Genomic DNA, 26,432 nt, shown 5'->3' on the forward strand with positions numbered 1-26,432 from the left:
ACGGGGGGGGGGGGGGGGGTGTATAGCAGAGGGGAGGGGTTACACTTTTTAAAGTGTAATACTTTGTGTGGCCTCCGGAGGCAGAAGCTATACACCCAATTGTCTGGGTCTCCCAATGGAGCGACAAAGAAATGCCTGGTGCCTCCACTGAGGCCTGGTGGTGCTGGTGTCCTTATGTGCGGTATATGAGCTGCACAGGGGCAAACGAGCTGCTGGCGTCAGTGGGGGGGGGGAGGAGGGGCACACGAGCTGCCGGCGTCAGTGGGTGGGAGGGGGGGGGGACGGCACACGAGCTGTCAGCGTCAGAGCGGGCCACACGAGCTGCCAACATAAGTGGGGGAGGGGCACACGAGCTGCCGGCGTCGGGGGGGGGGGGCACACGAATTGCTGGCGTCAGTGCGGGGCACACGAGCTGGCGGCGTCAGTGGGAGGTGGGGGGCACACGAGCTGGCGGCGTCAGTGGGAGGTGGGGGGCACACGAGCTGCCGGCATCAGTGGGTGGTGGGGGGCACACGAGCTGCCGGCGTCAGTGGGAGGTGGGGGGCACACGAGCTGCCGGCGTCAGTGGGAGGCACACAAGCTGACGGCGACAGTGGGAGGGGGGGGGGGCACACGAGCTGAAGGCGACAGTGAGAGGGGGGGGGCACACGAGCTGACGGCGACAGTGGGAGGGGGGGCACACGAGCTGACGGCGACAGTGAGGGGGGGGGGCACACGAGCTGACGGCGACAGTGAGGGGGGGGGCACACGAGCTGACGGCGACAGTGGGAGGGGGGGGCACACGAGCTGACGGCGACAGTGGGGGGGGGCACACTAGCTGCCGGCGTCCGTGGGGGGCACACGAGCTGCCGGCGTCGCGGGGGCACACGACCTGCTGGTGTCGGAGGACTCACTGTGCGCGGGGACAGATCGGCCCCCCACACCATCACATATCAGAAGAGCACACGGTGCAGGACTCACTGTGCGAGGGGACGGAGCGGCCCCCACACCATCACATATCAGAAGAGCACACGGTGCAGGACTCACTGTGCGCGGGGACGGAGCGGCCCCCCACACCATCACATATCAGAAGAGCACACGGTGCAGGACTGACTGTGCGAGGGGACGGAGCGGCCCCCACACCATCACATATCAGAAGAGCACACGGTGCAGGACTCACTGTGCGAGGGGACGGAGCGGCCCCCCACACCATCACATATCAGAAGAGCACACGGTGCAGGACTCACTGTGCGCGGGGACGGAGCGGCCCCCACACCATCACATATCAGAAGAGCACACGGTGCAGGACTCACTGTGCGAGGGGACGGAGCGGCCCCCACACCATCACATATCAGAAGAGCACACGGTGCAGGACTCACTGTGCGAGGGGACGGAGCGGCCCCCACACCATCACATATCAGAAGAGCACACGGTGCAGGACTCACTGTGCGTGGGGACGGAGCGGCCCCCCACACCATCACATATCAGAAGAGCACACGGTGCAGGACTCGCTGTGCGAGGGGACGGAGCGGCCCCCACACCATCACATATCAGAAGAGCACACGGTGCAGGACTCATTGTGCGTGGGGACGGAGCGGCCCCCCACACCATCACATATCAGAAGAGCACACGGTGCAGGACTCACTGTGCGAGGGGACGGAGCGGCCCCCACACCATCACATATCAGAAGAGCACACGGTGCAGGACTCACTGTGCGAGGGGACGGAGCGGCCCCCACACCATCACATATCAGAAGAGCACACGGTGCAGGACTCACTGTGCGAGGGGACGGAGCGGCCCCCACACCATCACATATCAGAAGAGCACACGTGCAGGACTCACTGTGCGAGGGGACGGAGCGGCCCCCCACACCATCACATATCAGAAGAGCACACGGTGCAGGACTCACTGTGCGAGGGGACGGAGCGGCCCCCACACCATCACATATCAGAAGAGCACACGGTGCAGGACTCACTGTGCGAGGGGACGGAGCGGCCCCCACACCATCACATATCAGAAGAGCACACGGTGCAGGACTCACTGTGCGCGGGGACAGATCGGCCCCCCACACAATCACATATCAGAAGAGCACACGGTGCAGGACTCACTGTGCGAGGGGACGGAGCGGCCCCCACACCATCACATATCAGAAGAGCACACGGTGCAGGACTCACTGTGCGAGGGGACGGAGCGGCCCCCACACCATCACATATCAGAAGAGCACACGGTGCAGGACTCACTGTGCGAGGGGACGGAGCGGCCCCCCACACCATCACATATCAGAAGAGCACACGGTGCAGGACTCACTGTGCGCGGGGACGGAGCGGCCCCCACACCATCACATATCAGAAGAGCACACGGTGCAGGACTCGCTGTGCGAGGGGACGGAGCGGCCCCCACACCATCACATATCAGAAGAGCACACGTGCAGGACTCACTGTGCGAGGGGACGGAGCGGCCCCCACACCATCACATATCAGAAGAGCACACGGTGCAGGACTCGCTGTGCGAGGGGACGGAGCGGCCCCCACACCATCACATATCAGAAGAGCACACGGTGCAGGACTCACTGTGCGAGGGGACGGAGCGGCCCCCCACACCATCACATATCAGAAGAGCACACGGTGCAGGACTCACTGTGCGAGGGGACGGAGCGGCCCCCACACCATCACATATCAGAAGAGCACACGGTGCAGGACTCACTGTGCGAGGGGACGGAGCGGCCCCCACACCATCACATATCAGAAGAGCACACGTGCAGGACTCACTGTGCGTGGGGACGGAGCGGCCCCCACACCATCACATATCAGAAGAGCACACGGTGCAGGACTCACTGTGCGCGGGGACAGATCGGCCCCCCACACCATCACATATCAGAAGAGCACACGTGCAGGACTCACTGTGCGTGGGGACGGAGCGGCCCCCACACCATCACATATCAGAAGAGCACACGGTGCAGGACTCACTGTGCGAGGGGACGGAGCGGCCCCCCACACCATCACATATCAGAAGAGCACGCGGTGCAGGACTCACTGTGCGCGGGGACGGAGCGGCCCCCACACCATCACATATCAGAAGAGCACACGGTGCAGGACTCACTGTGCGAGGGGACGGAGCGGCCCCCACACCATCACATATCAGAAGAGCACACGGTGCAGGACTCACTGTGCGTGGGGACGGAGCGGCCCCCCACACCATCACATATCAGAAGAGCACACGGTGCAGGACTCGCTGTGCGAGGGGACGGAGCGGCCCCCACACCATCACATATCAGAAGAGCACACGGTGCAGGACTCACTGTGCGAGGGGACGGAGCGGCCCCCACACCATCACATATCAGAAGAGCACACGTGCAGGACTCACTGTGCGTGGGGACGGAGCGGCCCCCACACCATCACATATCAGAAGAGCACACGGTGCAGGACTCACTGTGCGCGGGGACAGATCGGCCCCCCACACCATCACATATCAGAAGAGCACACGGTGCAGGACTCACTGTGCGAGGGGACGGAGCGGCCCCCACACCATCACATATCAGAAGAGCACACGGTGCAGGACTCACTGTGCGAGGGGACGGAGCGGCCCCCACACCATCACATATCAGAAGAGCACACGGTGCAGGACTCACTGTGCGAGGGGACGGAGCGGCCCCCACACCATCACATATCAGAAGAGCACACGGTGCAGGACTCGCTGTGCGAGGGGACGGAGCGGCCCCCACACCATCACATATCAGAAGAGCACACGGTGCAGGACTCACTGTGCGAGGGGACGGAGCGGCCCCCACACCATCACATATCAGAAGAGCACACGGTGCAGGACTCACTGTGCGAGGGGACGGAGCGGCCCCCACACCATCACATATCAGAAGAGCACACGTGCAGGACTCACTGTGCGCGGGGACGGAGCGGCCCCCCACACCATCACATATCAGAAGAGCACACGGTGCAGGACTCACTGTGCGTGGGGACGGAGCGGCCCCCACACCATCACATATCAGAAGAGCACACGGTGCAGGACTCACTGTGCGAGGGGACGGAGCGGCCCCCCACACCATCACATATCAGAAGAGCACGCGGTGCAGGACTCACTGTGCGCGGGGACGGAGCGGCCCCCACACCATCACATATCAGAAGAGCACACGTGCAGGACTCACTGTGCGTGGGGACGGAGCGGCCCCCACACCATCACATATCAGAAGACCACACGGTGCAGGACTCACTGTGCGAGGGGACGGAGCGGCCCTCACACCATCACATATCAGAAGAGCACATGGTGCAGGACTCACTGTGCGTGGGGACGGAGCGGCCCCCACACCATCACATATCAGAAGAGCACACGGTGCAGGACTCACTGTGCGAGGGGACGGAGCGGCCCCCACACCATCACATATCAGAAGAGCACACGGTGCAGGACTCACTGTGCGTGGGGACAGATCGGCCCCCCACACCATCACATATCAGAAGAGCACACGTGCAGGACTCACTGTGCGTGGGGACGGAGCGGCCCCCACACCATCACATATCAGAAGAGCACACGGTGCAGGACTCACTGTGCGAGGGGACGGAGCGGCCCCCACACCATCACATATCAGAAGAGCACACGGTGCAGGACTCACTGTGCGAGGGCACGGAGCGGCCCCCACACCATCACATATCAGAAGAGCACACGTGCAGGACTCACTGTGCGTGGGGACGGAGCGGCCCCCACACCATCACATATCAGAAGAGCACACGGTGCAGGACTCACTGTGCGTGGGGACGGAGCGGCCCCCCACACCATCACATATCAGAAGAGCACACGGTGCAGGACTCACTGTGCGCGGGGACGGAGCGGCCCTCTGTGCTGTCTGCAGGGTGAAGCTCGTCTTTATCCTTCAGTGAGAAGATGGAGGTGACGGCAGGTTTGGCTGTGTACAGAGGAGACACCATTATACGCAGCTTGTTTAGGATCTACAGGCGGATCATATAGCCGGGTCATGGTCTATAGTCCGGGACTGAGAATGAGATGAGGGATGAATGAAAGCTGAATATAAAAGAATTACAGGCAGCGACGGCATCACTTACGCCCATCTGTCATTAGACCCCAATCACATCTGTGTGCACCAGAAGGAACAACCAGACTGTGCCCACCCACCGGACCCCCATTGCATAAGTAAAGCACCCGAACACTGAACCCGAACTCTTGTTTTGGGGGAAAAGTCTGTGTTCTGTACGAACACCGACCCTCAGGTTCACTCCTCTCTACTGGAGAGTCATCCCCCCATTCTGCACCCATTAGATAATCCTATTAGCGTCGCCTCACGATAAGATGATTGTACAACAATGGAGGTCACCCCGAAACTCTACAAGGAAGACAGTGTGGAGGCAAGAAATGGTACTATCTACAGATGGAGGTCTGATCTGGCCTGATCGTCTGAGTCATGGGTGGTCAACTGTAGGGACCACCAGAGAGAGAAGAGTCAGGGTGGTCACCTCTAAGAGGCATCAGTGAAAGGCTCAGAGTGGTCACCTGTAGGGGACATTGAAGAGGGGTCAGGAGTGGTCAACTGTAGGGATCACCAAAGAGGGGGTCAGGGAAGTCAACTGTAGTGATCACCATAGATGGGTCACCTATAGGGGGCATCAAAAATGGAGTCAGAGTGGTCACCTGTAGTGAGCACCAGAGAGGGAGTCAGGGGGCGTCACCTATAAGGGGCTCAGAGTGGTCACATGTAGTGGACACCAAAGAGGGTGGGTCACCTGTGGGGACACCAGAGAGGGTCTTGGAGTGGTCACCTTTAGAAGGCACAAGAGAGGGGGAGGGGGAGGGTCACCTATAAGGGGCACACGAGGGGGGGGTTTCAGGGTGGTCACCAGAGTGGGTGTTCGGGTGGTCACCTATAGGGGACACTGGAGTGGGAGTCAAGGTGGTCTCCTATGGAGGGCTACAGAGAGAAGGGGGGCGGGGGGGGGGGTCACATGTAGAGGTAACCACAGAGGTGGTGGAAGGGGGAAGGTTACCTATAGGGGGTCAGGGTGGTCACCAGTAGAGGGTACTAGAGATGAGGGGGGGGTCACCAGTCCCAGAGGGACACGTGCTCCCTCCCCCTCACATATCCCAGAGGGACACGACACCTCCCCCTCACATATCCCAGAGGGACACGACACCCCCACCATCCCCCTCACTTATCCAGGAGGGACACAACATCCCCCCCACACGTTCTGGAGGGACATGAGCCACCTCCCCCTTACACATCCCAGAGGGACACGACAACCCCCTCACATGTCCCAGAGGGACACGACACACCATCTCACAATTCCCAGAGGGACACGACACCCCACTCATACGTTTGAGGCACACGACAGCCCCCATCACATGTCCCGGTGGCTCTGCATTTATGGATGGTCACTGACACGAGCACACAAGGCAGAGGCATCACATGAAGCATATGTGGATGTCAGAGGGAGTTGGTGCGGGGCGGACACAGGGGTGGTCATGCTGACAGTCCCATACAGGACGAGACTTTGGGCCACCATCCGTACTCACCGCTGCAGTACGGGGGGCTCTGGTGCGTCCGCTCGTCCTGCTTGATCCTTAGCAGTAAATCGGGGCTACAGCCTGTGAAGACAGAAGACGTCAGGCTCATCTCCTGGATATCTGACCATTCTGGAGACATCTAGGGCACGGCTGATGAGGGGCTGCAGGTTCTCACCACCCTACAGTCCGGCGGATACAGTTACCTATAGTCCAATATATGACCCCACCTTGGAGCGCGGGGGACCTGACCCCCTTCTTCTGGCAGGAGTCCAGGGGACCTCTCTCTTGCTTCAGCCCCATGATTTGTCCCGGATCTCGGGCAGTGGCGGCGGCTGGAGGAGACACCAGAGAACAATAGTGTGAGGCGTTACAACTGTCCGGCCTCCATGTCGGACATCCTTCGGCGTGCGGCTCCAGACATGCTGCCGAGCTCTACACGTCCGGCGACCGTCCCCCCTCCTCACCTGCACTGCCGATGGCTCGGCCCGTCTCGCAGATGTCGATGTACAGGTCCTTCACCTTCTTAACGCAGAACAAGACGTCTCGGTTCAAGATCTCAAAGCCTAAGACAGGGGGAGAAGGTGAGTGGGTGACATCCCACGGAGCCCTCCGCAGCGGGTCCTAAGGAAACGTTTCCTGATCCGTAGAGCTCATTATCACAACAGAAACAGGGCTCTCCTCACCGATCCCAGGTCCACCATCGAGTCTCACCACTGCTCCTGGTTTCTGGCATTGGCTGTGGTGCTGACAAAAAGACATCAGTGCCACAGCCTGATATCAAGAGCATTATGGCAATTTGCCAGGGGACCTGGGAAAGGTGAGGACAGCACGGTTTGGGGTTTAAGATAACCTTCATGTTCTGAACTTGCTCATTTCTTTTCTTGTAGACGTCTCCTCACTATCAGCGAATGGAAACGCTGCCACAGCCCATACAGGATGAAGGTTTCTCACAGCTGAGGGTCTGTTACACTGTAACAACGGTGAGGACAGGGGACAAACTGACATATAAAATGGTCTGCAGACAATTGCAACAAACCCTCAGCTGTGAGAAGAGATCGGCCTGGACACGTTTTCAGCCTTTGGACATGAATCAGATTGTCGTCATTCACTGACAGACAGCAGAGATTGTAATAAAACGTGAAACTTCCAGACTGAAGGAATCAAAGCAAAATGATCCAGTCCAACTGAGCAGCTCCTACAATTGTGGCCATCACAGTGGCCGCCCCTTTAAGAACCAATGCAACTGGTAAGACTGGAAGCGACCAGACCGAGTGCAACCGAGCAGCCGCCCCCCCGAGGAGACATCCGGGGTCTCACCCATCGCCTCCAGTGCAGAGTGGATCTCCAGCATCACATTCTTATACAGCGACCTCTGCCAGTCATCCAGCCCGCCCCACTCCTCCGCCGAGAAGCAGGCCGCCACGTCATGGAACGTCACCGACACCTGCAGGGGAGGAGATCACACGAAGCGTCACCAGTGTGTGCAGAATGGAGAGCGCAGCTCTGAGGTATAATACAGGAGGAAACTCAGGATCAGTAATGTATGTACACAGTGACTGCACCAGCAGAATAGTGAGTGCAGCTCTGGAGTATAATACAGGAGGTAACTCAGGATCAGTAATGTAATGTATGTACACAGTGACTGCACCAGCAGAATAGTGAGTGCAGCTCTGGAGTATAATACAGGAGGTCACTCAGGATCAGTAATGTAATGTATGTACACAGTGACTGCACCAGCAGAATAGTGAGTGCAGCTCTGGAGTATAATACAGGAGGTAACTCAGGATCAGTAATGTATGTACACAGTGACTGCACCAGCAGAATAGTGAGTGCAGCTCTGGAGTATAATACAGGAGGTCACTCAGGATCAGTAGTGTAATGTATGTACACAGTGACTGCACCAGCAGAATAGTGAGTGCAGCTCTGGAGTATAATACAGGAGGTAACTCAGGATCAGTAATGTAATGTATGTACACAGTGACTGCACCAGCAGAATAGTGAGGGCAGCTCTGGAGTATAATACAGGAGGTAACTCAGGATCAGTAATGTAATATATGTACACAGTGACTGCACCAGCAGAATGGAGAGCGCAGCTCTGAGGTATAATACAGGAGGAAACTCAGGATCAGTAATGTATGTACACAGTGACTGCAGCAGCAGAATAGTGAGCGCAGCTCTGAGGTATAATACAGGAGGAAACTCAGGATCAGTAATGTACGTACACAGTGACTGCACCAGCAGAATAGTGAGCGCAGCTCTGAGGTATAATACAGGAGGAAACTCAGGATCAGTATAGGATCAGTAATGTATGTACACAGTGACTGCACCAGCAGAATAATGAGTGCAGCTCTGGAGTATGATGCAGGAGGTAACTCAGGATCAGTAATGTAATGTATGTACACAGTGACTGCACCAGCAGAATAGTGAGTGCAGCTCTGGAGGATAATACAGGAGGTAACTCAGGATCAGTAATGTAATGTATGTACACAGTGACTGCACCAGCAGAATAGTGAGTGCAGCTCTGGAGGATAATACAGGAGGTAACTCAGGATCAGTAATGTAATGTATGTACACAGTGACTGCACCAGCAGAATAGTGAGTGCAGCTCTGGAGTATGATGCAGGAGGTTACTAGGTCAGTGAAAGGATTTTCAGATGCCAAATTTTAATGGATAAAACTTATACCTGTTATAGCCTATGGTGCGGTCCACATCTGTTATATATTAAACTGCACAAATTATTACGCAAATGCTTTTTTGTCCGCTTTTCCTAAATGGTGGATACAGAGGAGTTGGTATAAATGTTCAAATCATCAACTGATACAGGATAAATCACTCACATTTTATTGGACAAACCTCCCAATGATAACAGGATTTTTTGGCTCAAAACTCGCAGTGTCAGGACTACATCTGATGCGGCTTTTGAGTTGCACCGACCGGCTCAGGCATCGACCAGCTGTGCTCTGGTTGGTAACTGGGTTTGCAGGAGTTACTTTCTGCTAGCCTGTGGATTGCTGCTTGAGTCACATGTTGCAGGAGACCTATCACAGTCACCTCCGCCCTTTTTAAGTTAGTGGAGCATGGTCTCCCATGCCGATGATAGCTTATGAGGTCCCGGTCCTTGTGCTTTGATATCCAGTTGTTGGTGAACTTCTGGGTGCTGATTGGTGTATTGTGGAAATAGTCTTGTCTAATTATTCACTCCTGAGCACGTATTGTCTATACCCTCTGTGAGTGATGGCTGTGAGTTTGTTTTGGTTCCCTCCCCGTTTGTTTATTTGTGTGGGATTAATTCAATCCTGTCCAAGCTCTCTTCTGGATGGAGGAGGGAGGGGGGCCTGTTGTGAAGGTCATCCCAGTGGGTGCTGGTGTGGAGCTCCCTCTGGTGACCAGGAATGCTAATGAAGCTGAGTCTGAATCTGTGACTCAAACAGGTGATGGAATTAATTAGGAATTCAGGAAGTCCTATTGCAGATCAGCCTAGTGTATTTAGGAGAGCACTTTCTGCCTGGCGGCCGCCGGTGGTGAGGATGTTTCCTGCTGCTTCTGAAGATGGCTGGGAGTTTTCCCTTCAGTTTCTCCCATTTATTCTGTGCCTGAATCTACTCCAGATACGTTTTCTAGTTTCTGTGCTTAATTGCTGAAATTGCACTTAAGGGTGTTTCTGCTTAGTCCATTTGGTTCTGTGTTTAGTTTCTTGTATGTGAGAATCTGTCTCTCTGCTTTAGTGAGCAGGGCAATTCCTCCAGCAAGAAAGGGAGCTTGCTCTCTGCTCATGTTTGGATTATTTGCACTTTAGAATATTGTTTGTTCTGTGATTTTGTTTCTTCCCATTATATCTTCAGTTCTGATTAAAGTGTCTGGCACAAACGTACCTGATACAGTGGGGGAGAGACTGTGTGGTCTTAGTATTTTTTTCCTATCAGGAGTTCGGTATTTTTTGCAGGGATTTTTTCAGTTCTGTCCTGTCCTGTTGTATCTAGTAAGTCGGGCCTCACCTTTGCTAATCTATATTTCCTATCTGTGCATTGTGTTTTCTTACATCACCGTCGTTGCATGTTGGGGACTTGCTATTTCTTTGGGGACTGCTCTGAGGCAAGTTAGGATTCCTCATTTCTACCTTTGAGGTGCAGCAAGTTTCTCCAGCAGTGACGAGGTGTCTAGGTGTGTTAGGAACATGTTGTCCGATAGATAGGGAATTACGGTCAGCTTAGTTTCCAACTACTCTTGTGGTTTTGTTTTTTTCCTTATTAATGGGATTTTTTTTGATCGTCCACGATTACCAGTTCATAATAGGGGCCACTAGACCATGGTTGATCAGGAGCAAGTGCAAGGAAGGCAGCCCAAACATCACCCCCTTCAGACGTATGTTTGGGAACAGGGTCAGCCAGGGTTCGCCTAGCCTGAGGGCCAGTTTAGCCTCCCCTGTTCCTATTGATACTATCACACCCCATGATAATTTGTTGAATCTAAAGCATTTTTTTTTTTTTAAACAAAAGCTTTTCCAATCTCAAACATCTTACTGGTCAAGTTACAAGTCACATCGGACCCTTGTTTGTTACCTTCACAATTCTTGCTTCCATTGGACTTGAGTTTTGGGAGCGTTTCTGCTTGAATTCTTTGCAGAATGTCAGAATCTCCTCCCAGAGCAGCTGTTTGATGTGACCGGCCTCCCACCCTCATAGACCTTTTACTGAAGGATACTCCAAAGGCTCAAGTTGGGGGAGGTCGGTGGCCGCACCATCAATTTCTCTTCCTTTATGCACAGAGCAGCTCATTTTCTTTGCAGGATGAGACGATGCATTGTCAGTGCTAAGATGATTTTACTATGGATGCCACCATCCTCCTTTTTGTACCATGGAAGTAAGTGGTTAGTTAGAAACCAAATATACTTGCCAAGATCATTTTCACACCTGCAGTCACCCGAAAGGAGCTACCAGCTGTCTCCTCATGAATCCGCTGCCTCCTTGCTAACAACGAAACCTTGTTGGGACATGGTGGCTGTCCTACAACCATCCACCGACCGTCCCCTGCTCCGCGCACCAACCGACCCCTGCTCCGCGCACCAACCGTCCCCTGCTCCGCGCACCAACCGACCCCTGCTCCGCGCACCAACCGACCCCTGCTCCGCGCACCAACCGACCCCTGCTCCGCGCACCAACCGACCCCTGCTCCGCGCACCAACCGACCCCTGCTCCGCGCACCAACCGACCCCTGCTCCGCGCACCAACCGTCCCCTGCTCCGTCCATCTTGATCATCCAAGGTTGCCCGGCGCTCATCAGCAAAAAAAGACGGTTTTACAAATCAGTCTTCATCTATGTCGGGGCCACTGCACCCATTTCTGCTTGTCAGCGCTGTTTAGGGGAGGCTGAACACTAGCTTTGTGCACAACTGCAGCCTCTGGAGGATCCTCAACCCCGAGGTTTGCAGATTTTGGAGGTTCCAGCAGCTTCTAATACCGGTGTGCTGCTTTGTAATGGGATTTTACCAGCCAGATATAAAATATTAACACCAGCATCCACTAGCAGAACTAGAGCTATACTAATAGTTGCAGGAAAACCAATCAAGCCCAGTGTTGGCCTGACGAAAATGATAGTACCTGGAAAAGATGCGGTAAGTGGACCTGTATCTACCTCGTTGTTGGGACACTATACTTACCTGCCTCCGTCAGCAGAAGAATTATATTGTTAGTTTTGCTGATAAATCATTTCTGATGATTTTTATTTTGCCATATCATCTCTTTTGTGTTTGTTTCGTTAACCCAACAGCTTGCTTGTTCTTTATTGATTGTTTTAGCCATTTTTGTTTATTGTGTTACTTTTACAGCAGCATTAAAGCATTTTTTTGCAGGTATTTTAGCAGCTGCTGTCCTAATTCGATGAATTTGTCTGGCAGGAACCTTCCTCATTCTGCTTTTATCTGCACGGACACATCTGTGTTGTTTATCAGCGAAAAATATCTTCACACAATGATGACCACGCTGAGGTTTTTCGTGAAATATCTAATGTTTATGTTTTGATACCTTGTCCTAGCATTGCACGATTTGATACTTTTCTGTAGCAGAGATCCTTTTTCCTTCCAGATATTGCCTGTGACTACTTAATAATGTGGAACGTCCTTCTTAAGTAGTTTTCCGTTATTGGGCTCAGCAGGCAACTATTATCACAGGGGTCTGAGATGTCAGTGATCCAAAGACCCAACACACAAACACCCAGAAGGTAATGGGGAAAACAATAAAAAAAAAAAAAACAAAACACATTTATGACACTGAAATCCAATTTGCATAATAATTTGGAACACGGTACAGTCTATTCAAAACCGCGGTCAGTGAGAAGAAAACGGACAGCACTCCGACGCCATTCCAGTGTTCACCACTTCTCTCTGACTGTTTGTTAGGAGATGATTGAGAAACCTCCATTGTTTGTTGCATTTTTGGGGGGTTCTGAGACAAACTGATGAAAATCTGATCCAGCACAACGAAGAACGCTGGTCACGATTGTCTGAACGAGAGCTAAGATTTGTAAGGATGTGACCGCAGGATTATTCTATGAACTGGTAAAGCAACGTGTAATCTGTGAAAAACGCTCCAACCATTGATCGATGGTGATCCAGTCCCTACACCGTTGTCTTATGTAGCACTGAACGGGGGGCTCTGGGCATCATCTGCGACATGTTCAGTGACTCTTCTCTACCTTAATTTGCTGACTAACCTCCACGACATCACAGGAGAAATCACAGGAGAGGACCGTGGGAACCGACTGCTTTACTACTTTACCAAATTACTCTGTCATGTCCAAAGCTGTAATAACTCTGCTGTCTGTGATCAGAGAAGCTCTGGAAGAGAACTGCAATGTGGGAAATGTGCAGGATGGAAACTGCAGAACCTGGCAGACCGGAATGCGTGTAATGTGTACTGATCCTGAGCCGCAAGTGCTCATGGAAAGGTAGTCAATAGTGATGAGCGGGCACTACCATGAATCGGTGCTCAGTACTCGTGATGAGCGGGCACTACCATGCTCAGTACTCGTGATGAGCGGGCACTACCATGCTCAGGTGCTCAGTACTGGTAACTAGTGATGAGCGGACACTACCATGCTCGGGTGCTCAGTACTGGTAACTAGTGATGAGCGGACACTACCATGCTCGGGTGCTCGGTACTGGTAACTAGTGATGAGCGAGCACTACCATGCTCGGGTGCTCAGTACTGATAACTAGTGATGAGCGGGCACTACCATGCTCAGGTGCTCAGTACTGGTAACTAGTGATGAGCGGGCACTACCATGCTCGGGTGCTCAGTACTGGTAACTAGGGATGAGCGGGCACTACCATGCTCAGGTGCTCAGTACTGGTAACTAGTGATGAGCGGGCACTACCATGCTCGGGTGCTCAGTACTGGTAACTAGTGATGAGCGGGCACTACCATGCTCAGGTGTTCAGTACTGGTAACTAGTGATGAGCGGACACTACCATGCTCAGGTGCTCAGTACTGGTAACTAGTGATGAGCGGACACTACCATGCTCGGGTGCTCGGTACTGGTAACTAGTGATGAGCGAGCACTACCATGCTCGGGTGCTCAGTACTGATAACTAGTGATGAGCGGGCACTACCATGCTCAGGTGCTCAGTACTGGTAACTAGTGATGAGCGGGCACTACCATGCTCGGGTGCTCAGTACTGGTATCTAGTGATGAGCAGGCACTACCATGCTCGGGTGTTCAGTACTGGTAACTAGTGATGAGCGGGCACTACCATGCTCGGGTGCTCAGTACTGATAACTAGTGATGAGCGGGCACTACCATGCTCGGGTGCTCTGTACTGGTAACTAGTGATGAGCGAGCACTACCATGCTCGGGTGCTCAGTACTGGTAACTAGTGATGAGCGGGCACTACCATGCTCGGGTGCTCAGTACTGGTAACTAGGGATGAGCGGGCACTACCATGCTCGGGTGCTCAGTACTGGTAACTAGGGATGAGCGGGCACTACCATGCTCAGGTGCTCAGTACTGGTAACTAGTGATGAGCGGACACTACCATGCTCGGGTGCTCAGTACTGGTAACTAGTGATGAGCGGGCACTACCATGCTCAGGTGCTCAGTACTGGTAACTAGTGATGAGCGGACACTACCATGCTCGGGTGCTCAGTACTGGTAACTAGTGATGAGCGGACACTACCATGCTCAGGTGTTCAGTACTGGTAACTAGTGATGAGCGGACACTACCATGCTCAGGTGCTCAGTACTGGTAACTAGTGATGAGCGGACACTACCATGCTCGGGTGCTCGGTACTGGTAACTAGTGATGAGCGAGCACTACCATGCTCGGGTGCTCAGTACTGATAACTAGTGATGAGCGGGCACTACCATGCTCAGGTGCTCAGTACTGGTAACTAGTGATGAGCGGGCACTACCATGCTCGGGTGCTCAGTACTGGTATCTAGTGATGAGCAGGCACTACCATGCTCGGGTGTTCAGTACTGGTAACTAGTGATGAGCGGGCACTACCATGCTCGGGTGCTCAGTACTGATAACTAGTGATGAGCGGGCACTACCATGCTCGGGTGCTCTGTACTGGTAACTAGTGATGAGCGGGCACTACCATGCTCAGGTGCTCGGTACTGGTAACTAGTGATGAGCGGGCACTACCATGCTCAGGTGCTCAGTACTGGTAACTAGTGATGAGCGGGCACTACCATGCTCGGGTGCTCAGTACTCGTGATGAGCGGGCACTACCATGCTCGGGTGATCTGTACTGGTAACTAGTGATGAGCGGGCACTACCATGCTCAGGTGCTCAGTACTTGTAACTAGTGATGAGCGGGCACTACCATGCTCAGGTGCTCGGTACTGGTAACTAGTGATGAGCGGACACTACCATGCTCGGGTGCTCAGTACTCGTGATGAGCGGGCACTACCATGCTCGGGTGCTCTGTACTCGTAACTAGTGATGAGCGGGCACTACCATGCTCGGATGCTCAGTACTGGTAACTAGTGATGAGCGGGCACTACCATGCTCAGGTGCTCGGTACTGGTAACTAGTGATGAGCGGGCACTACCATGCTCAGGTGCTCAGTACTGGTAACTAGTGATGAGCGGGCACTACCATGCTCGGGTGCTCAGTACTCGTGATGAGCGGGCACTACCATGCTCGGGTGCTCAGTACTGGTAACTAGTGATGAGCGGGCACTACCATGCTCGGGTGCTCTGTACTGGTAACTAGTGATGAGCGGGCACTACCATGCTCAGGTGCTCAGTACTTGTAACTAGTGATGAGCAGGCACTACCATGCTCGGGTGTTCAGTACTGATAACTAGTGATGAGCGGGCACTACCATGCTCAGGTGCTCAGTACTTGTAACTAGTGATGAGCGGGCACTACCATGCTCAGGTGCTCGGTACTGGTAACTAGTGATGAGCGGGCACTACCATGCTCAGGTGCTCAGTACTGGTAACTAGTGATGAGCGGGCACTACCATGCTCGGGTGTTCAGTACTGGTAACTAGTGATGAGTGGGCACTACCATGCTCAGGTGCTCAGTACTGGTAACTAGTGATGAGCGGGCACTACCATGCTCGGGTGCTCAGTACTGGTAACTAGTGATGAGCGGGCACTACCATGCTCAGGTGCTCAGTACTGGTAACTAGTGATGAGCGGGCACTACCATGCTCGGGTGCTCAGTACTCTTAACAACTCATGTACTGAGTATAATGGAAGTCAATGGGGAACTCAAGCACTTTTTTCCAGAAATGTTACCGGAAAAATGCTTGCGTTGCCCACTGACTTCCATTATACTCAGGCACTCGAGTCACACCCATCCAAGTATCTCACTGCTTCTTGTAAGTACCACTCATCACTAGTTACCAGTACTGAGCACCTGAGCATGGTAGTGCCCGCTCATCACTAGTTACCAGTACTGAGCACCTGAGCATGGTAGTGCCCGCTCATCACTAGTTACCAGTACTGAGCACCCGAGCATGGTAGTGTCCGCTCATCACTAGTTACCAGTACTGAGCACCTGAGCATGGTAGTGCCCGCTCATCACTAGTTACCAGTACTGAGCACCTGAGCATGGTAGTGCCCGCTCATCACTAGTTACGAGTACTGAGCATCCGAGCATGGTAGTGCCCGCTCATCACTAGTTACCAGTACTGAGCACCTGAGCATGGTAGTGCCCGCTCATCACTAGTTACCAGTACTGAGCACCTGAGCATGGTAGTGCCCGCTCATCACTAGTTACGAGTACTGAGCATCCGAGCATGGTAGTGCCCGCTCATCACTAGTTACCAGTACTGAGCACCTGAGCATGGTAGTGCCCGCTCATCACTAGTTACCAGTACTGAGCACCTGAGCATGGTAGTGCCCGCTCATCACTAGTTACCAGTACTGAGCACCTGAGCATGGTAGTGCCCACTCATCACTAGTTACCAGTACTGAGCACCTGAGCATGGTAGTGACCACTCATCACTAGTTACCAGTACTGAGCACCTGAGCATGGTAGTGCCCGCTCATCACTAGTTACCAGTACTGAGCACCTGAGCATGGTAGTGCCCGCTCATCACTTGTTACCAGTACTGAGCACCTGAGCATGGTAGTGCCCGCTCATCACTAGTTACCAGTACTGAGCACCTGAGCATGGTAGTGCCCGCTCATCACTAGTTACCAGTACTGAGCACCTGAGCATGGTAGTGCCCGCTCATCACTAGTTACCAGTACTGAGCACCTGAGCATGGTAGTGCCCGCTCATCACTAGTTACCAGTACTGAGCACCCGAGCATGGTAGTGCCCGCTCATCACTAGTTACGAGTACTGAGCATCCGAGCATGGTAGTGCCCGCTCATCACTAGTTACCGGTACTGAGCACCCGAGCATGGTAGTGCCCGTTCATCACTAGTTACCAGTACTGAGCACCCGAGCATGGTAGTGCCCGCTCATCACTAGTTACCAGTACTGAGCACCTGAGCATGGTAGTGTCCGCTCATCACTAGTTACCAGTACTGAGCACCTGAGCATGGTAGTGCCCGCTCATCACTAGTTACCAGTACTGAGCACCTGAGCATGGTAGTGCCCGCTCATCACTAGTTACCAGTACTGAGCACCTGAGCATGGTAGTGCCCGCTCATCACTAGTTACCAGTACTGAGCACCTGAGCATGGTAGTGCCCGCTCATCACTAGTTACCAGTACTGAGCACCTGAGCATGGTAGTGCCCGCTCATCACTAGTTACCAGTACAGAGCACCCGAGCATGGTAGTGCCCGCTCATCGCTAGTTACCAGTACTGAGCACCCGAGCATGGTAGTGCCCGCTCATCACTAGTTACCAGTACTGAGCACCCGAGCATGGTAGTGCCCGCTCATCACTAGTTACCAGTACTGAGCACCTGAGCATGGTAGTGCCCGCTCATCACTAGTTACCAGTACTGAGCACCTGAGCATGGTAGTGCCCGCTCATCACTAGTAGTCAAATTTGGATTGCAGCATTGGATGTGATTAGAAAGAAAAACAAAAAAACATATGACATTTTGGTAGGAAAGTACTCACTGGGTAAGCAAGAGAAGACATGATGTCTTCAGGATGGATGATGGTGGGGTCTTCGGAGGCAGTGGCTGTTGAATACGCCGCGGGAGCAGAGCAGCGTTCAGACGTATATTCACCAGACAATGTTACACCCAGATCGGCCCATACAAGAACCTGGCAATGACAGGAGACGTTACATGAGCAACACCCAGTTATATTCTCTGCTACATGAGGAGGGGGTGAGCGGACCACAGAGAGAACCCAGTGCACACACCTATACATGGTCCCCGCTCTAATATTCTGAACCACGCACCCCCAGCCGTCTCAAGAATTCAACATGACTGTGCATTATGTGTGAATGGCTACTGATTTCCTGCAGGGGGCGCACACAACTTCCTCACCCGCTGTGAAAACAAATGATTGCAATCATGTTCAATAGAAAGGGTTAGTGACCAGGACCACAGAGTAAAAGGGGTCACATGTGAGATTGGGGAAGGTTTACCTAAACCCCCAATAGACTGCCAGAATGAGGGACCCAAACCTTCAGTCAGGAGGAGTGGAGTAGAGCGCAAAGTTACACGTGTGCCCTGAAATCCATTTATGTGGTGCTCAGTCTCCGGGATCTGAATGGAGCCACGGGGCATATGGGTCTATTCAACTCCCCCAGGCCACTGGCTCATCAGTTACTCCTAGAATGTATATGCTGTAGATGGTCACAGATTCACAGGATCTCGTTCCAGTGGCCTCGTCCGGCGGTCCACGGTTTTGAACATCCAATCTGCGGGCATCCTCAGCGCTTCTTCTGAGCGACACATTACTAAGCAGAAGAGGCAATGCCGGCGGTAGGAGGAGGCTCGCAGCTTTCCCATCTAGCGGCCACTATGCCAAGGGCCTTCACACTTTCTTTTTAAACCCCTTTAATACCATATTAGTTCTTCTAATAGACTTGCATCTAAGTCTGCTCCTCGGTCTCCGCACAAATGTTTCATTCCTGACACTGCATTTCAGCAAATGGAATTGTGGATGAGTTTGCGATTAGTCGTGTTCTCTATGAGAAATCCAGGCAGACGATTGTCCATCACGTGATACCGTCAGGAGAGGTCTGTTCAGCTGCAAATTTATTCTGCAGTTGGAAAACGACCCCAAAAATCCAGCCAATGCATTAACAGCGAGGAGTGCTTCTCCAAGGAAATGGTATCGAAACGACAAGAATTAATACACAAATAAGCTGGTACAATCCGGGGTAAACGCATTCTCTGTCAGGATGAACGCCGGACCTATGAAGCCACCATATCTGATATCAGTCCAAGCTCGAAATCAAAAAAAGCAAGAGGGGAAATCGCATGATGGCTCCCTTAGTCCTGGGGGGGGGGGGTATTAATGGATTTTAATATTTCTATGGTTACTGATGTACAGTTATAAACATTTCAGAAGGTTTTACAATGTTATGATTTTTCCAGACTTATGACTTTCCCCTCCCGGCGGCTGGATATCATCCTTGGGGCAGATCCTAATTGACGACCCGTTCTTGTCTCATCAGAACTCGGAGGTTATCACCATTTCTGGGTTTTGTCACTTCGAGAACCTGAGAGCAATCCTCGAAGGGTATAAGATCTGGTCACAAGCCCAAAATGTGAACATTATGTTCCCAAGAAACTTGTTTCTCGCTTTTGCCTTCTGACTTGGTCTCCATCATGGAGTGAAGAGCATCATCTCCACATTGTCCTGGATGAGGGGAGAAGCTGTTCTCGGAGGAGGTTTAGATCCTGATCTTTATTTTTGGCCATGTTCTTAGATATAATAGTCAGTAACCAAAGAAACAGAGTAAAAAAAGAGCAAAAAAACACAAGCTACAAAATATGAAAACCAAAATGTTTGTCAGTCTCAAAACCTTTGCCCATAATTGTAAAGCCTTGTTGTCCGCCCTCAGGGGCCCCCTATGTGTACGGCCCGGTGTCTGCCCTCGGGGGCCCCCTATGTGTACGGCCCGGTGTCTGCCCTCGGGGGCCCCCTATGTGTATGGCCCGGTGTCCGCCCTCAGGGGCCACCTATGTGTATGGCCCGGTGTCCGCCCTCAGGGGCCACCTATGAGTATGGCCCGGTGTCCGCCCTCAGGGGCCACCTATGAGTATGGCCCGGTGTCCGCCCTCAGGGGCCACCTATGAGTATGGCCCGGTGTCCGCCCTCAGGGGCCACCTATGAGTATGGCCCGGTGTCCGCCCTCAGGGGCCACCTATGAGTATGGCCCGGTGTCCGCCCTCAGGGGCCACCTATGAGTACGGCCCGGTGTCCGCCCTCAGGGGCCACCTATGAGTACGGCCCGGTGTCCGCCCTCAGGGGCCACCTATGAGTATGGCCCGGTGTCCGCCCTCAGGGACCCCTGTGTATGGCCCGGTGTCCGCCCTCAGGGGCCACCTATGAGTATGGCCCGGTGTCCGCCCTCAGGGACCCCTGTGTATAGCCCGGTGTCCGCCCTCAGGGGCCCCCTATGTGTACGGCCCAGTGTCCGCCCTCAGGGGCCACCTATGTGTATGGCCAGGTGTCCGCCCTCAGGGGCCCCCTATGTGTATGGCCCGGTGTCCGCCCTCAGGGGCCACCTATGTGTATGGCCCGGTATCCGCCCTCAGGGGCCCCCTATGTGTATGGCCCGGTGTCCGCCCTCAGGGGCCACCTATGTGTATGGCCCGGTGTCCGCCCTCAGGGGCCCCCTATGTGTATGGCCCGGTGTCCGCCCTCAGGGGCCACCTATGTGTATGGCCCGGTGTCCGCCCTCAGGGGCCACCTATGTGTATGGCCCGGTGTCCGCCCTCAGGGGCCACCTATGTGTATGGCCCGGTGTCCGCCCTCAGGGGCCACCTATGTGTATGGCCCGGTATCCGCCCTCAGGGGCCCCCTATGTGTATGGCCCGGTGTCCGCCCTCAGGGGCCACCTATGTGTATGGCCCGGTGTCCGCCCTCAGGGGCCCCCTATGTGTATGGCCCGGTGTCTGCCCTCAGGGGCCCCCTATGTGTATGGCCCGGTGTCCGCCCTCAGGGGCCCACACATATGTTCAGCCCTCACTGACGCTGTTATCAGTCACTGAAGAACAGCAATAAAACAGAAAATCCATATATAAGAGGCGTCCACTGTACACATATGGGCGGGGCCTCAGCTGTATACCGCGATGTGGTGACGTCACCATGTACACAACACACTACACATACATGAAGGGCGACAGGTGCCCGCGATGTATAAGATCAGGAGAGCTGAACCTGCCTCCGCGCTCACACCCCGGCCCTCATAACGGCTCCGGTTTCCCCGGGAGAAGAACTCGCAGCCGCCGGCTCCTTCAGGTCTCTTCAATCAACTCTCCGTACAATGGGCGCCGCCATGACAGATTGACTACGCATGCGCCAAACCATGCACTGGAGAAGACGTCAGATTGCGCGTTCACAGGACCCGTACACTAGGTCAACCGCGGCGGCGGCACCTGATTGGTTGCAGAGCACCTGTGGGCGGAGACTCAGTGATAGGCGGGAAAGTGAGGGCAGCGCGCGCTACAGGACAAACGGTGGAGTATTCTCCTCATAGAAGAAAAACTTCACAAACTGTAAACGCCTCACACGCCGTATACTCCTCACACACCGACCGTACACTCCTCACACGCCGTACACTCCTCACACACCGTACACTCCTCACACACCGTACACTCCTCACACACCGTACACTCCTCACACACCGACCGTACACTCCTCACACACCGACCGTACACTCCTCACACACCGTACACTCCTCACACACCGACCGTACACTCCTCACACGCCGTACACTCCTCACACGCCGTACACTCCTCACACTCCGTACACTCCTCACACGCCGTACACTCCTCACACACCGACCGTACACTCCTCACACTCCGTACACTCCTCACACGCCGTACACTCCTCACACGCCGTACACTCCTCACACTCCGTACACTCCTCACACGCCGTACACTCCTCACACGCCGTACACTCCTCACACGCCGTACACTCCTCACACGCCGTACACTCCTCACACGCCGTACACTCCTCACACTCCGTACACTCCTCACACGCCGTACACTCCTCACACACCGACCGTACACTCCTCACACTCCGTACACTCCTCACACGCCGTACACTCCTCACACGCCGTACACTCCTCACACGCCGTACACTCCTCACACACCGACCGTACACTCCTCACACTCCGTACACTCCTCACACGCCGTACACTCCTCACACGCCGTACACTCCTCACACGCCGTACACTCCTCACACGCCGTACACTCCTCACACGCCGTACACTCCGTATACTCCTCACACACCGTATACTCCTCACACGCCGTACACTCCTCACACTCCGTACACTCCTCACACACCGTATACTCCTCACACACCGTATACTCCTCACACGCCGTACACTCCTCACACGCCGTACACTCCTCACACGCCGTACACTCCTCACACTCCGTATACTCCTCACACGCCGTACACTCCTCACACGCCGTACACTCCTCACACGCCGTACACTCCTCACACGCCGTACACTCCTCACACGCCGTACACTCCTCACACTCCGTACACTCCTCACACACGCCGTACACTCCTCACACACGCCGTACACTCCTCACACACGCCGTACACTCCTCACACACGCCGTACACTCCTCACACACGCCGTACACTCCTCACACACGCCGTACACTCCTCACACACGCCGTACACTCCTCACACACGCCGTACACTCCTCACACACGCCGTACACTCCTCACACACACCGTACACTCCTCACACACACCGTACACTCCTCACACGCCGTACACTCCTCACACGCCGTACACTCCTCACACGCCGTACACTCCTCACACGCCGTACACTCCTCACACGCCGTACACTCCTCACACGCCGTACACTCCTCACACGCCGTACACTCCTCACACGCCGTACACTCCTCACACGCCGTACACTCCTCACACGCCGTACACTCCTCACACGCCGTACACTCCTCACACGCCGTACACTCCTCACACGCCGTACACTCCTCACACGCCGTACACTCCTCACACTCCGTACACTCCTCACACGCCGTACACTCCTCACACTCCTCACACGCCGTACACTCCTCACACTCCGTACACTCCTCACACGCCGTACACTCCTCACACGCCGTACACTCCTCACACGCCGTACACTCCTCACACGCCGTACACTCCTCACACGCCGTACACTCCTCACACGCCGTACACTCCTCACACGCCGTACACTCCTCACACGCCGTACACTCCTCACACGCCGTACACTCCTCACACGCCGTACACTCCTCACACGCCGTACACTCCTCACACGCCGTACACTCCTCACACGCCGTACACTCCTCACACGCCGTACACTCCTCACACGCCGTACACTCCTCACACGCCGTATACTCCTCACACACACCGTACACTCCTCACACACACCGTACACTCCTCACACACACCGTACACTCCTCACACACACCGTACACTCCTCACACGCCGTACACTCCTCACCGACCGTATACTCCTCACACACCGACCGTATACTCCTCACACGCCGTATACTCCTCACACGCCGTACACTCCTCACACGCCGTACACTCCTCACACGCCGTACACTCCTCACACGCCGTACACTCCTCACACGCCGTACACTCCTCACACGCCGTACACTCCTCACACGCCGTACACTCCTCACACGCCGTACACTCCTCACACGCCGTACACTCCTCACACGCCGTACACTCCTCACACGCCGTACACTCCTCACACACCGTATACTCCTCACACACCGTATACTCCTCACACACCGACCGTACACTCCTCACACACCGACCGTACACTCCTCACACACCGACCGTACACTCCTCACACACCGACCGTACACTCCTCACACACCGACCGTACACTCCTCACACACCGACCGTACACTCCTCACACGCCGTACACTCCTCACACGCCGTACACTCCTCACACGCCGTATACTCCTCACACTCCGTACACTCCTCACACGCCGTACACTCCTCACACGCCGTACACTCCTCACACGCCGTACACTCCTCACACGCCGTACACTCCTCACACGCCGTACACTCCTCACACTCCGTACACTCCTCACACTCCGTATACTCCTCACACGCCGTATACTCCTCACACGCCGTACACTCCTCACACGCCGTACACTCCTCACACTCCGTATACTCCTCACACGCCGTACACTCCTCACACGCCGTACACTCCTCACACGCCGTACACTCCGTATACTCCTCACACCGTATACTCCTCACACGCCGTACACTCCTCACACTCCGTACACTCCTCACACTCCGTACACTCCTCACACGCCGTACACTCCTCACACGCCGTACACTCCTCACACGCCGTACACTCCTCACACGCCGTACACTCCTCACACGCCGTATACTCCTCACACGCCGTATACTCCTCACACGCCGTACACTCCTCACACGCCGTACACTCCTCACACGCCGTACACTCCTCACACGCCGTACACTCCTCACACTCCGTATACTCCTCACACACCGTACACTCCTCACACGCAGTACACTCCTCACACGCCGTACACTCCTCACACACGCCGTACACTCCTCACACACACCGTACACTCCTCACGCACCGTATACTCCTCACGCACCGTATACTCCTCACGCACCGTATACTCCTCACGCACCGTATACTCCTCACGCACCGTACACTCCTCACGCACCGTACACTCCTCACACTCCGTATACTCCTCACACTCCGTATACTCCTCACACTCCGTATACTCCTCACACTCCGTATACTCCTCACACACCGTATACTCCTCACACACCGTATACTCCTCACACACCGTATACTCCTCACACTCCGTATACTCCTCACACACCGTATACTCCTCACACTCCGTATACTCCTCACACTCCGTATACTCCTCACACACAGCCGTCCTCCTCCGTATACTCCTCACACAGAGCCGTCCTCCTCCGTATACTCCTCACACAGAGCCGTCCTCCTCCGTATACTCCTCACACAGAGCCGTCCTCCTCCGTATACTCCTCACACACAGCCGTCCTCCTCCGTATACTCCCCACACAGAGCTGTCCTCCTCCGTATACTCCTCACACAGAGCCGTCCTCCTCCGTATACTCCTCACACAGAGCCGTCCTCCGTATACTCCCCACACAGAGCCGTCCTCCATATACTCCTCACACAGAGCCGTCCTCCTCCGTATACTCCTCACACAGCCGTCCTCCTCCGTATACTCACACAGCCGTCCTCGGTATACTGCTCACACACAGCCGTCCTCCTCCGTATACTCCCCACACAGAGCCGTCCTCCTCCGTATACTCCTCACACAGAGCCGTCCTCCTCCGTATACTCCCCACACAGAGCCGTCCTCCATATACTCCTCACACAGAGCCGTCCTCCTCCGTATACTCCTCACACAGCCGTCCTCCTCCGTATACTCCTCACACAGCCGTCCTCGGTATACTGCTCACACACAGCCGTCCTCCTCCGTATACTCCTCACACAGAGCCGTCCTCCGTATACTCCTCACACAGAGCCGTCCTCCGTATACTCCTCACACAGAGCCGTCCTCCGTATACTCCCCACACAGAGCCGTCCTCCGTATACTCCTCACACAGAGCCGTCCTCCGTATACTCCCCACACACAGCCGTCCTCCTCCGTATACTCCTCACACAGCCGTCCTCCGTATACTCACACAGAGCCGTCCTCCTCCGTATACTCCTCACACAGAGCCGTCCTCCTCCGTATACTCCCCACACACAGCCGTCCTCCTCCGTATACTCCCCACACACAGCCGTCCTCCTCCGTATACTCCTCACACAGAGCCGTCCTCCTCCGTATACTCCCCACACAGAGCCGTCCTCCTCCGTATACTCCTCACACAGCCGTCCTCCTCCGTATACTCCTCACACAGCTGTCCTCCTCCGTATACTCCTCACACAGAGCCGTCCTCCTCCGTATACTCCCCACACACAGCCGTCCTCCTCCGTATACTCACACACAGCCGTCCTCCTCCGTATACTCACACAGAGCCGTCCTCCTCCGTATACTCCTCACACAGAGCCGTCCTCCTCCGTATACTCCCCACACACAGCCGTCCTCCGTATACTCCTCACACAGCCGTCCTCCTCCGTATACTCCCCACACAGAGCCGTCCTCCTCCGTATACTCCTCACACAGCCGTCCTCCTCCGTATACTCACACAGAGCCGTCCTCCTCCGTATACTCACACAGAGCCGTCCTCCTCCGTATACTCCTCACACAGAGCCGTCCTCCTCCGTATACTCCCCACACACAGCCGTCCTCCTCCGTATACTCCTCACACAGCCGTCCTCCTCCGTATACGCCCCACACAGAGCCGTCCTCCTCCGTATAC

At 54.7% G+C, this 26,432-nt stretch overlaps 1 protein-coding gene across 6 annotated transcripts in view; it reads right to left on the minus strand.

Annotated features, from left to right (window-relative positions):
* The window catches only part of LOC142297092 (uncharacterized), an 86,848-nt gene extending 65,439 nt beyond the window's left edge, over positions 1-21,409 (minus strand). The window contains exons 1-7 of one of the 6 annotated variants that reach the window (XM_075341347.1): positions 21,262-21,405; positions 18,030-18,179; positions 7,816-7,942; positions 6,963-7,061; positions 6,726-6,830; positions 6,508-6,579; positions 4,796-4,888 (exon numbers count right to left, since the gene is read on the minus strand). In XM_075341347.1, the coding sequence (XP_075197462.1) occupies positions 4,796-4,888; positions 6,508-6,579; positions 6,726-6,830; positions 6,963-7,061; positions 7,816-7,942; positions 18,030-18,050 (517 nt within the window). In that variant the 5' untranslated portion in view covers positions 18,051-18,179; positions 21,262-21,405. Of the gene's footprint in view, positions 1-4,795; positions 4,889-6,507; positions 6,580-6,725; positions 6,831-6,962; positions 7,062-7,815; positions 7,943-18,029; positions 18,180-21,209 lie in introns of all 6 variants that reach the window. The other 5 variants (XM_075341346.1, XM_075341343.1, XM_075341344.1 and 2 more) reach the window with 5 other exon arrangements.
* Positions 21,410-26,432: the final 5,023 nt, after the last annotated feature.

Source organism: Anomaloglossus baeobatrachus, chromosome 3 (genome assembly GCF_048569485.1).
Source record: "Anomaloglossus baeobatrachus isolate aAnoBae1 chromosome 3, aAnoBae1.hap1, whole genome shotgun sequence".
Taxonomy (NCBI): domain Eukaryota; kingdom Metazoa; phylum Chordata; class Amphibia; order Anura; family Aromobatidae; genus Anomaloglossus; species Anomaloglossus baeobatrachus.